General features: G+C 39.3%; 1 protein-coding gene across 1 annotated transcript in view; it reads right to left on the bottom strand.

Annotated features, from left to right (window-relative positions):
* Positions 1 to 12,905, bottom strand: part of SMG8 (SMG8 nonsense mediated mRNA decay factor) — an 80,620-nt gene that overhangs the window by 40,765 nt on the left and 26,950 nt on the right. The window contains exon 2 of the mRNA XM_085649384.1: positions 879 to 1,024. Within this exon, the coding sequence (XP_085505510.1) occupies positions 879 to 1,024 (146 nt within the window). The remainder of the gene's footprint in view (positions 1 to 878; positions 1,025 to 12,905) is intronic.

The raw sequence follows: 12,905 nt of genomic DNA, 5'->3' as shown, positions 1-12,905 counted from the left end.
TTCTGTGGAAATAAATATTTTTCCTCGGTTTTAGCATATGTTCAACTTTTCCTTGTTTCTTCCATAACTGCAATGCAATTACAGTTCATACCGGACCCCAACAAATATTGGAAACCTTTAAACCAATGTAACAGACTAACATTCTGACACAAACTGACCCCAACACACACACTAAAAGGCAAGGTAAAGACCTGTAACGCATCTATACAGAGTCGGTACTGACGAGAGTACAAAGATGCAGAAACCTCTTCATGCTACATCAGAATCAAGAATGTACTCACAGAAAAAGCAAAAGACACATGTTGAAAACAAACTAGAAGTGCAATGATGCAGGATATGAAACTAAAGTGAATATTAACAAAATTCTAGTTATTAGCAAAGTTGATAAATACACAATTGGAAAACATCGGGACACTAGGGGAAAGAGAAAATAGAAGCATGAAATAGGAATGCATGTTCTAAAATTCGTAGTAAGAACACACAATGAAATGGTCCCCACTAGGTAATAGTGTTATAGTAAATCCTGGAAATGAGAAACTCGCACAGGGACTCTGGCTCAATAAGGGACTGAACAACATGTTTTCTATCTAAACAGTCTGGAGTACTCCCAAAATAGCAAGGAGAGGAGTACTAGGATGGGATTTGCAGGTCCCGCTGGCTCCTCAACCTTGTATCAACTCCGTTCCTAAACATTTAAAGCCAATGTGCGTGTACAATCTTAAATTGTCAGACTACATTTCCACTTCAAGTGCCGATATAATTTTTAAGATTTGCATTATGTGATCTAGGTTATCCCTTCCTTGCCAAGGCATTAAACTCAAAGGCTGAACAGTTTTAATAAAAACCTTCACTTAATTTGAAAATAACCACTGCCATACCTGGTAGAATTCATAATTGGCTGCTCGGATATCAAAGGGGTCGTCACGAGGAGCCTGCTTCCGTCCACAATTGCAGCTGCCTGTTGATCGTGCTCGACTGTTGTGATAAAGTATTGGGGGGTTTCTTTCGGGTTCAGTTTTCTCCCCTAGAAACATGACAATTTTCGACAAGATTAGGGATTTTCAGCCTTTTGAACTCAATAAAGAATGGTGATCTGACCAAAAAGCAGCCATTTTCTCAGTCAGAAGAGGAAGTGAAACACTAAAGACAGGGACACAAAGAAAGACAGTGGAGAGAGAAAAAGAAAAGGAGAAATACTATATAGTATGTCAGGTGTTATACAATATCACTATGAAAAAGGAAGTTGGGGTTAGAGGACAGCAAATGTCTGTATGCCATGAACAGGTCAACATCAGAACCTCTGATGCAGTAGCCTGCTCAACAGTGGACCATCCAGTCTGCGAGTCTGTTCAGCTGTGCTCCAGATTCAAATTATCATCTGGAACTTAATGATACAGTAGAAGCAGGTTTTTGCACTTTCTCCATTACATGCTCGGGAGGTTCCAGAGGTGTAGTTGAGACCTGATGATGGAACTATTTTTGCCACTGAAACAGGCTGTTGTGAGCGATTACATTGATGTGGTGTAACATACAACTGTAGAATAAAGAATGAATGCATGCAATACTTCACAATCTGTTATGGAATGTTCTTTGAGGTTTATTACAAACCGGATAGTAAAACAGTGGCTCTGCAAGGTTCTGGTTGGGCCAGAGGCTGGCCTGATTGAAAGAATAGTTAGAGGAATGTGGACACTTAAAGGTTTACTGTAAAAAGAATCGCAATTTTATTCCCTCTGAGCAGCAACCATCAAATGTTCCAACTACCAAACGCAAACTACATCACAATGAAAACATTACTCTCAAGTCCATATAAATCTCCCGGACTTCCATGTTCTTCCTCTTTTGTTTGCTGCTTCTGAGCAGATAAGTATTACTCAGAGCTCTATGATAGTGTTGAGAGATCATTTTTTATAGTGATCATTTTTATCTAGGATTGTAGAGTTTATGAATAATGTAACAGTTTATAAACCCAATTTATGGGTTTGAGGGTTCATTGGTTGTGAAATTTTAATGTGCCACGTTGGTCCTCATTACCAGCATCTATACTTCATGAGGTTTGTTTTACGAGATTAAACAGTTTAGTTTAAGTTTAAGCAGATCGTGTAAACTGCTTAAAAAAATATATCTATAAAAGGCCTTACTTGGCGATTTGTGTGCTCTGCTCTTGAAGGCATTTCAGTTCTGTCTCAGCCAAGCAGTGCAAAAAAGACTAGAACTGTCTAGCGTGGTACGCTGTTATATTACGTGTGTCCGGCATAGACCGTATCAGCAGCCGGAATGGTTCGGTTTCACTCTATTGGGAGGAATGCAGATGAAGTACGGTGGTTTCAGTAGGAATTGCAGCTTATTTCGTAGAAATGCATGAAAGCGCTTGGGCAGGGCTCACACGTTGAAATCAGCTGTTCGGTTACTGGGCAATGCGCTGTGTCGGCAGTTGACTTCTGAAGCAAGTGCGATGCAGGAATATGGTGACACAGTGAGAGATTATTTAAATGAAATTAAAAGAGAGGGAAATATATATTTTAACAATTTATACAGTGAACAGAGGGAGTGGAGTGAAGACAAGGCCACAATGTCTGAGGAGGAGTCTGTGCAAACTTCACAGGAGGATTTAATCCAAAGATTGTCTCTCAGAAACTGCAACAAGCAGTTAAAGTGGAAGTTAAGGAAGTATTGAAGACCAAGAGAACCGTTTACAGAACTCTAAAACACTTTACACAACTCTAACCCAGATATTCCCAAAGAAGGACAAAGAGATATCAATGAGTCTGATGATGCGTTATTAAGACTGAAGGTAGGTTAAAGTCCTAGTTCAGTTTAATGCTCGATGGGTAAACGTTTTATACCGGGGACCAAATGGAAGGACAAATGTTTGATGAATCCCTGACTTCTCTCAGAGCTCATTCCATGTCTTGTAACTTTGGACCCATGAAAGATAATCAGATACCAAAATATTGCTAATGTGAGAAATAAAAAAAAAAAGCGAAACTGTGGGCATTGGGTGATTTATCAACGATACTAATAATAGCAATGAAAACCCTTTTAAGGGGAAGAAATTTTGTGTTATTGGTGCGTATGTAGTAGCTGTGTGTCTTTGTTCACATTTTGTTCTGCGGTGAGGCAAGACTAAGAACTGTGGCAAAGTGGGACATTTTGTTAGAGTGTGTGAAGAAGTGAAATAGAATAATACAAATTTCAAAGGAAAAGTGGGCAGTATGGGTGCAATGTCTTTTTACAATTAGTGAAGAGACGAGCTGAATTTCTAATGCTTTGGGGTGATGTTGGCTCCTAATTGTTTTTAAAAGGAGGAAAGGGTTCTAACAAATGTGATAATAAAGGATAACCCACTGGACCATCGGCATGCATAGTAACTGCTTTAAGCAAAAAATCTGTGTAAATTGAAGATCCTGTTCTCCTTGAACTATCATTACAAAGCAGTTATTCTTCTAACAATTTGGAAGGTTAATAAACCTAAAGAGTTAGAGCCTTCAAACTTATTTACATATGCTTTTGATGGGTGCACTACTGATCCGATTAGGTTTTACAGAATCAACTTGGTATTCAAAGAGCTGTAATACAGACCTTCATATCTTTATGAAGCACTCAAATGAGTAAATGTGTTGAGGTAGAAAGACCAGAGAAAGCTAGGGAGAGTGTTGAATCCCCGAAGTAAAGAACAGGTGTTAGTTGTAAAAGAATTGAAATGTGGGGAATGGGCAGTGGGCAGTTTTTCACAGAAACTTGGAGAGTTGAAGGGGTACACACATACACAATAGCACTGAAAGATGGTCCGTGACCGGTAAGAGACAGAAATTGAGGGCAGCTGAGGAAGAAAATAAGTGAGGTCCTGGATACATTGCCTCCCTTAGTTTTGGCCAGCAAATCATATCACATGATGAGACTAGTGTAGATTTGAGAGCGCTACATGTGAATATTTTCAATCAACTGTCATCCTTTATCTAACATTAACATATTAGTTGTAACTCTGGAATGTGCAAAATTGTATTCCATTATGGATCTTCATTCTGCCTACCAACACGCAGAGGATGCGTTTGGGTTACCTCGGACTTCTCTATTTCAAAGTACTACAGGCCTGTTTGCGATTACTAAATAGCAACTTTTTGCAAACCGCTATTTGGTAATTACAAACACCCATGAACAAATGTTTTCTGGTGACTTATATATTCAAATTACTTTCCAATTTTCACTATACTAATTCACCACTAAACTTTCCCGGGTTTCGAAATAGCATGCTACTCGCCAAAAAAGTGCTTCAACAACACATCAAGGGTAGCAAGCGCTATATAAATGCAAACCTTTTTCCCTCTTCTATCCCTCCGCTATCCTTCTGAATCCAAATAACTGATTAATATCCACCACTCAAATTACTTTCATATTTTCACTATACTAATTCACCATTAATCCTTTCTGAGTTCCAAAAGAGCGTGCTACTCTCCAAAAAAGCCCTTCGATGCCTCGTCAGGGGTAGTTTAAGTGCTATATAAATGCAATTGCGACACAATGCAATCCTTCAAATGTGTATAACAAAAAACTGTCTCCGTATCCGTACAACTCAGTTTCCCAAACTCATCTCCGTCTGTTATTCTTTTGTGAGCTGTACACAGAAAAGCGCAAAACTGTATTAAGACCTCTGTTGAGAAATTTAAAGATTCTGAAATGTAAAGAGGCATAGGAGTCTTTGCAGCTACTTCAGACTGACCGGTATGTCAAACCATTTATAGATACATCATGATCTCTGAACTGCAGGAGAATTGTTGGGAAATAATGACTCGCATCTTTTGAGCATTCTTTTTACTGAAAATTGTCTGGTTCCATTTATTTGCTAGTACTTATATGGTATTGCAGCATAAGCGTTTTGTATTTTATCCAAAATTAGAGAAAAAGTAATTGTATTGATGGTTTTTAATGCACAAAGTCACCTTCCATTATATGAAAGTCTTTTGGATATATTGTATGCAGGCTGTTATTTTAACTTATGAAAATGACTGCATTTTTAAATTGCTTGTATTTTACATATATGTACTTTTATGGTTTGTCTCAAACCGAATAAAGACTTTTGAACTGTACTGGGTGTTTAACACAGTTTGCGATTCCCAGTGGGTCGCAAATAGACCTACCTCATTAATATTCACAAGGTAGGTCTTGGTTTGTGGCCCATTGGGAATCGCAAAAAATCAAAGGGATGGCGGACTGCAGCAGTCTGCAGACCACCATGTCTGTGATTGCTTTTCAATATAGCAATTATCATTTTATTTTCTAATGCAACCTGTTTTCCTTAAAGGGAAACAGGATGCGTTTCAAATAGAAAAATGAAATGCTTTGTTTTTACTAACATTTACAAAAAGAAGGGGTCCCCTTCCCTTTTGCAAATCGGTTACTACCTACTTGAGGTAGGTGATAATATGCGAATGTTTTGCAACCACATTTTGTTAGCAAAACATTCACACATACCATTGTGATTTGGTATTAGGAAGGGGCGCCCTAAACACACCCTTCCTAATACTGAATCGCAACCCCAATACGAGATTTGCTAATAGGTTACAAAATTGCAGATCGGGCCTTTGTACATTAAAAATCGCATTTTTGCAGTCGCAAATGACCCGATTCTGTGAATTGTGTCGTTTATGACCTCAAAAAAGCTATGCACATCTGGCCCTATGTTTCAACTATTCAGGGATATCAAATATTGAATAAATGTTTCTAAGATGACAGTCTAATTTGCCCCAAGAAAACAGCAGAGACTCATTGAAGTTGTATATAAAACTTTGAAGGAAAAGGGGCTTACGTTAAAAAAAGAAAGAGCTAACTATTTTGTGAGAAAGTTGACTATTTGGGTCACCCCACGTCAGGTGATAGGGATGTACCGAAATAATCTATTGTGGAAGTTAATCTGGGAGTGCCTGCTCATGACAACAAAGAAAAGCTATGTTGTTCTAAAGTTCGTGTGAATATTATAGCAAGTTTGTTAGTAATTTTACTGAAAAAATTTAACCACTCCAACAGTTGGTGCATAAAGGAGATGAGTAATAGGGAGCATCTGAGAGAGTCGAGAAGGAAATTAAAATGCTTTGATACTGAAACCTTTTTGTGAGGAGAAGTGATGCATTGTCAAAGTAGACGCGCTTTTGTTTGGTGTGGGAGTGGTGCTTTTTCAAGTTGCAGGAAGTGAATGTGGCTTTTGCTAGGAGGGCTCTAATCTGTACTGAAAAAATAGGAGAAGCTACTTTTGACTTGGGTGTGGGCAATGGAAAACTGTAAGAACTACATCTGGGGCAGTTTAATTTTGCAAACAGGCCACAAACCACTGGTGGGAATTCGGTCTCTGGGTGGAGGCTGGGATTCTAATTCATGGATTTGCAGTTTGATACCTAGACAGCAAGAGTACAGTTTTAATGTTGGATATGGTCCTGGTAAGCTGAAAGTGAGGTCAGAATGCTTGTCTAGGATGCCTTGTGAGAATTCAGGGAGTTCTGTAGGGGTATATGAAGAGGACAGTGTGGCATCTGTTAAATCTTGAGTGCAGAAGAGATTGCCAAACCACAAGGAAATACCTGGTGATGTCTTGCCATATTTCTGATAACCTGGACGGTGAGAAAGATTTAACTGCACCGAAAAGGTGTTGAAAGCCAAACCAGCTCCTCTTACGCCGGTTCCCTAATCTGAAATGCTGTAGGAGAAAGTAGACAAACATTTTCAGGAACTTGTAAGAGGTTGCCAGTCGCCTTGCAGTGTGCCCTTGTTTTGACAACCTTAATTCAAAGTAGCCAGATGTTGCAAGTGTCAACCTTCTGTAATGTACTTTTTTGGGGTTTTTTTTTACAGATGTTTTATAGCACAGTGAAACAGAATTTCCTAGTGACAAACATGGAACAACACACGTCTTCAAAGATGAAAGTGTTCTTAGCTATGTATGACATCAAACATTACAGCTGCGTTGTACTCTCTCCACTGTAATGGATTAGTAGAACATTTTAAAAGATAGCATATTAGGGTCCTAAGGACCAAATTGTATTTGATTTGTATTACACCCCACAGCTCGACAGAGAGCAGTCCTTTCAGAATTCTCAACGGCAGACAGCCTGCCTTAAAGTGATGCCCATGGCGGTGCAAGAAGTAGCTCATGAGTGCCGGTTTTGGAATACGGTATGAAGTGGTTACTGAAATTGGTGAATAAACAGATGTGCGTGATGTTCAAATAGGATTGCAATTTTGGTGTGCGTCAGCATGATTTTGTGGTGGGAAAATGGTTGAGGGTCCCAAAACTCAGTTTTATTAGAAAAGGGTGTTCCAATCTTAATAATCCTCTTAAGGCTGTTAAGGAGAATCTGCGTAATGTTGTAATGCAAGATAGAAGTGTGTGGAATGTCTGCAGAGTGGTTAAATGTGCACTGAAGTGTTGTGTTTCCACATGTAACTTGCTACTCAACTTCAGAAATAGTATGTTTTCTACATTCATGCAGAATGCTTTCTGTTGTTCAGAGTGTGGGATAGCCGTGCAGTTTCTCCATCAATAGGATGTGTTATGACAGTTGGATTTAAGGGACCATGCTGATTAAACATACCTCTGCTTACTCTTTTGTCACGGGTTTTGGAGTACAACATCTGCGTGGGCCGGATAGTGCGTACCACAGAGGGTGCGAGACTTCAGGAACTGCAATTCAGCTCGATTTCGTCACTGTGTCACTACTGCCCTAGTAAGGCATAGGTAGTATTCTTACGCCCAGCAAACATTCCATGCATGAGCGGACAAGTATTTGGTGGTGCTACGAGGTTTCGGACTCTTGGGGTGGAAGATGTATAATCCTTACTGTTGTCATTGCTCTTATTCCTTTATATCTTGCATATTGTTTGTAGGTGTCTTTTTCAAATTTTAGAATCGGAGCGGTTTACTGTGGCCAGCATGGAATGCCATCTCTTCACTTTGTTTCTTTGATCTGCCACTATCCCAGCGTCTTTCGTAAGCTCCTGTTTGAACTGATGTACTCTTGCAATAAATTGTTGTTTCAATGCACCCAACTCAATGTTTTCCTTTCTACCACATTTTGACAACACGGTAAGTGCTGTGCTTCCACCCGGACCAGAGGTGTTCACTTGGAGGAAGATTTGCTAAGTACATAAAAATGAGATAGATACGTCACTGATCGTTATGGTGAAAGTGCCTGGTGTGATTACGGTGTTCTTATCCATGTGATCCAACAGCTACCATCAACAGCTTTCTATTATGTTTCTACTACATGTGGTTATTTACACTTCTCATGTAAGTGCACTTCCTTTACACTGTACTGGTCTTCTATTTTGTTGCCAAATATGTTGTCTCGTTTCTTTCAACTACTGTATGCAGCCCTGGTTCATCCCAACTTGCCAACCTCACTTCAGTTCCATCTTGAAGAGCAGGTGAGGCACACGAGGAGTAATCGTTCACCAATGGTTTAAATCATTGTTTTAGCATCTGCTTTTGCAGTAAAACACAAGTCATGCGACTCTATCTGCGCTCACTGCCCCCAACAATAGCAGCAAAATGACTCCTGCCCAACTACAGGAGCACCCAATTTGGACAAACACAGCACTGATAACAAAAATAGCAGCCTTTTTAGATTTCCAAGTTCCAAGATATATGTCTGAATCCCGTGGTAGGAATATCTTTGCGGCGTAGGCAGGAGGGAACTGAATCTGGAAGCAAAGCTGAAGCGTGCAATGCCTCGGTCAAGGTAGCTACCATTGGCTGTGTGAAGTGGGAATCACCGCTGATTTAATCCGAGGCACAAAGGCAGCAGGTCAGATATGGTACTGTCCTACTCAGGAGCCGGCATTGCACATTGTAGCTTTGCTTCCAGATTCAATTCCCGCCTGCCTAGGTCACAAAGCTGTGCCAAACCAGGGGATTCCTCACATATCGTGGAACCATGCCAGGAAAAGTCAGCTTATGCTACAGTCCCTTCCACAGGCCGGCTGTCCTCAAGGATCATTATCTACTTCAGTAATTGCTATGTCCCATAGCACTCCATGTGGGAAGAGGAGTACATCTGTAATTCTTCAATAAGGGTACCAAGTGACAGACAAAAAAACAACAAAACTATCCTACACCTATATATTTGAATTTTAAGGCTATAAGTCCATATGAATAAAGTAATACCCACAGACTAGGTGTACAAAAATATATATGACAAAGTCATTTAATAAATTTTTTTTCATTTTTTCTGAAAGACTGTTATTTATCTATTTAACATAAAAAATGAATTACAACATTTAGACAAAATCATTGTGTCAACAACAAAACACCATGTCAACGGAGGTATAAATGCAAAACAATAGTGATAAACATCAAAACATCATACAAAACCAACAAAGGTACAAAAAAGGTACATATAAAGCAATACAATTTTTATATAAAAACAGTTCATCATAAAAAGTGCAATCAAGTGTAACCGCCAAGACAAGCGCCAACGCGCGTTTCGGAGCTAAACAGTATATTTGGCTCCTTCCTCAGGGCGTGTAAGGTAGGTCTTTCAGGCGACAGCACATACTACGCACATATCCTTGACAAGCGTCTGGTGGTGTAGAAGTTGACAAAATTTCAAAGTTTGTAACCATAAGTTTTTAGCGTATTGGGTTACTGGGAAAACATCCAGCATAAGATAGCTAATCTAGTGAGCTATCTGGAGTTGTGATGTCGACAATTTTAAATTCCGCCGTTTCGGGTGCCTCCACTGGTTAGGAGGCTCATTATGAAGTAGTGTAACCAATCTGCTTCGATAGAGATAAAATGAGGAATAGAACCAGAGGAGTCTGTAATTATTCCGACCCGTAGAGTGATCCCCGTCTTATAAGCATCCTAATAGGGTAAATCGATGAAATATCTGAATAAGCAGATTAACACGTCTAGCGGGTACGGCGGTGTCCATGCAATTGGTAAAGATCTTTACCAATTGCATGGACACCGCCGTACCCGCTAGACGTGTTAATCTGCTTATTCAGATATTAGGATGCTTATTTTATCTCTATCGAAGCAGATTGGTTACACTACTTCATAATGAGCCTCCTAACCAGTGGAGGCACCCGAAACGGCGGAATTTAAAATTGTCGACATCACAACTCCAGATAGCTCACTAGATTAGCTATCTTATGCTGGATGTTTTCCCAGTAACCCAATACGCTAAAAACTTATGGTTACAAACTTTGAAATTTTGTCAACTTCTACACCACCAGACGCTTGTCAAGGATATGTGCGTAGTATGTGCTGTCGCCTGAAAGACCTACCTTACACGCCCTGAGGAAGGAGCCAAATATACTGTTTAGCTCCGAAACGCGCGTTGGCGCTTGTCTTGGCGGTTACACTTGATTGCACTTTTTATGATGAACTGTTTTTATATAAAAATTGTATTGCTTTATATGTACCTTTTTTGTACCTTTGTTGGTTTTGTATGATGTTTTGATGTTTATCACTATTGTTTTGCATTTATACCTCCGTTGACATGGTGTTTTGTTGTTGACACAATGATTTTGTCTAAATGTTGTAATTCATTTTTTATGTTAAATAGATAAATAACAGTCTTTCAGAAAAAATGAAAAAAAATGTATTAAATGACTTTGTCATATATATTTTTGTACACCTAGTCTGTGGGTATTACTTTATTCATATGGACTTATAGCCTTAAAATTCAAATATATAGGTGTAGGATAGTTTTGTTGTTTTTTTGATTATATTTCCCTGATATTTCCTACACACATTTTGTAAATTCAGGGTCCCTCTGCTGTAGCCCATAGATTACCAAGTGACAGACACCCTATCTGTGCTTCCGCCCACTATTTAGGATTGCAACGCTTGCTTTCTCCCCCCCATACCAAATACTGATCGTTCTTCCTACCGCCCTGATGATGACCTCAATTTAAACTAGGTCGAAACGCCATCGACAACAGTCCTATCCTATGTAGATTCCTACCATAGTGTTATAAAATGTGTACAAAAGGAGTCATGTGTCTTTGTAATAGTGATGCACTATTTTTTTTGTTCATTCGGTCACCCCTAACTGTACCTCTTCTTCACTAAAAGCATGAACACCAGATCCTCTATATGCAAACAAGTATACATTGGATTTAAAACATGCAATGAATACATTAATTGCAAAAGAACAGATCTCTCTCAGCCTGTCTTCATTATATGCTTTGCTATTTTAAGATTGGATACACCCTTGGTCCTGGACTACGAGGAACACGTTTTCTTTGCTGTATAGATTAAAATCCTAGTGAACCATTGTTTCTTTAACATAGTAAAATCAGTACAGTCATCAAACAGAATTTTAGAAATAGAATGTGCGCTATGAAAGTGCATTTCACACCAAGCTGTATTTATGTCCTGGGAAAATTTGCTTAAAAATTCTCTTTTATTCCCTATTTCTTTTCAAACCAGTCGAAGGAAAGATGACAAGAGTAGCCACTCTCACTTGAAATGGATTTGGCATTTTTTACATTTGCTTCCTTGTTAACCACATAACAGTTTAAAATCCACAGGACTAAGGTGAAGCTGCACCACTAGCCAGCACTCGCACTCTAAAAATCGTTCAAGCACCACTGGGTGAAGAGGCGTGGTGAACACTCCAGGCAATAGGAATAAAGTATCCACCTCCAAACAAATGTGTCTGTGGGCATCCCAACTGCTTTTTAGGTCTCGCCTAACCCAGCGCATGTGCTGGTCTGGCAAGACATTTTGTGAGGGCTCCAAAAAGTGCTACCAGGCCAGCCTAGACCTACAGTGCATGTGCGCGGGCGTCACCGCGATTACTTTCACTTTCTCGGCCGCTTTGATGTTTGATCACGATCACTTTCGGGGCCGCACGGCCGCTTTAATGTTCTCCGTGAGGCTTCAATAGATTGCAGCAGTTAAAACAAGCATTGGCATAGCCAATAGGTCTCGCTTTTGGGACCTTATAAGTGTTTAGTTATGCAACTAAACACTTAGAAGGTCCCAAAGGCGAGACCTATTGGTTATGCCAATGCTTGTTGAATTGGCCAGCAAATCTGTTTTCATTTGGAGTGCACAGGCCTTGAGAAATCTACTCGCCCACTTGCTAAGACGAGGCAGATTTTAGCAGGGGGAGCTATATTTAGGGCCTACTCGCCCGTTCTGGGAGCTGACAAAGACCAGATGTTTTGTTCACTCAGAAAGTGAAGGAGCAATAAAGATGCCTTTAATTCTTACTTTTATCTTGTCATATTTGCTCTGTGTTCAGAGATCAGAAGTCAGTTTACATCTTCCTACAATTTCTTTTCTTTCTCTGACTGCATAGTTCCAGGATTTTATAAAATGAACTGTCTGACATGCTGTGCAAAGAATGGGATATGAAAGGCTGTAGAGTGTCAGTCTTTTTTTCCAGTAGTTACAAAAGCCCATTTTTTGTAATTGTGTGATAACAAAATATTTTACTAGTAGGAAAATAAATCAGGACACCTTACTTGGTGATGTGCAAATGATAAATGTGTGCTGAAACCCAAATTTAAAATATTCTTATTTATTCACTATATCGTTTTATTAGTAAACCTGCACGTTAGAGGGAACGTTTTTGGCCATTTCAATGGGTAATTTGCCGTCCGTAAACAACAGTGCGCTACCACATTATGCCTCATTAATATATTCATTAAATTACGTTTTTAAACGAACTGAGAAACACCCCTGCCCTGCAATGCTATTAGTGAAAGTAAAGTCAAGTCAGGAATAAGATGTTCCCTACATATGGGCTAGATTATTATTATACATGAAGCAAACGTTTAGTCTATTTAATCAAACAAAAGTGTGTTGGTTTTTTTTAAAACAGCAGAAATGCTGAATTCACATTTGAATGTGCTCTCAAATGTGATAATTAAGAAAAAGGAGGCACTGTAAAATAAAC

Source organism: Triturus cristatus, chromosome 3_2 (genome assembly GCF_964204655.1).
Source record: "Triturus cristatus chromosome 3_2, aTriCri1.1, whole genome shotgun sequence".
NCBI classification, from domain to species: domain Eukaryota; kingdom Metazoa; phylum Chordata; class Amphibia; order Caudata; family Salamandridae; genus Triturus; species Triturus cristatus.
This window is presented reverse-complemented; position numbering and strand designations above follow the sequence as displayed.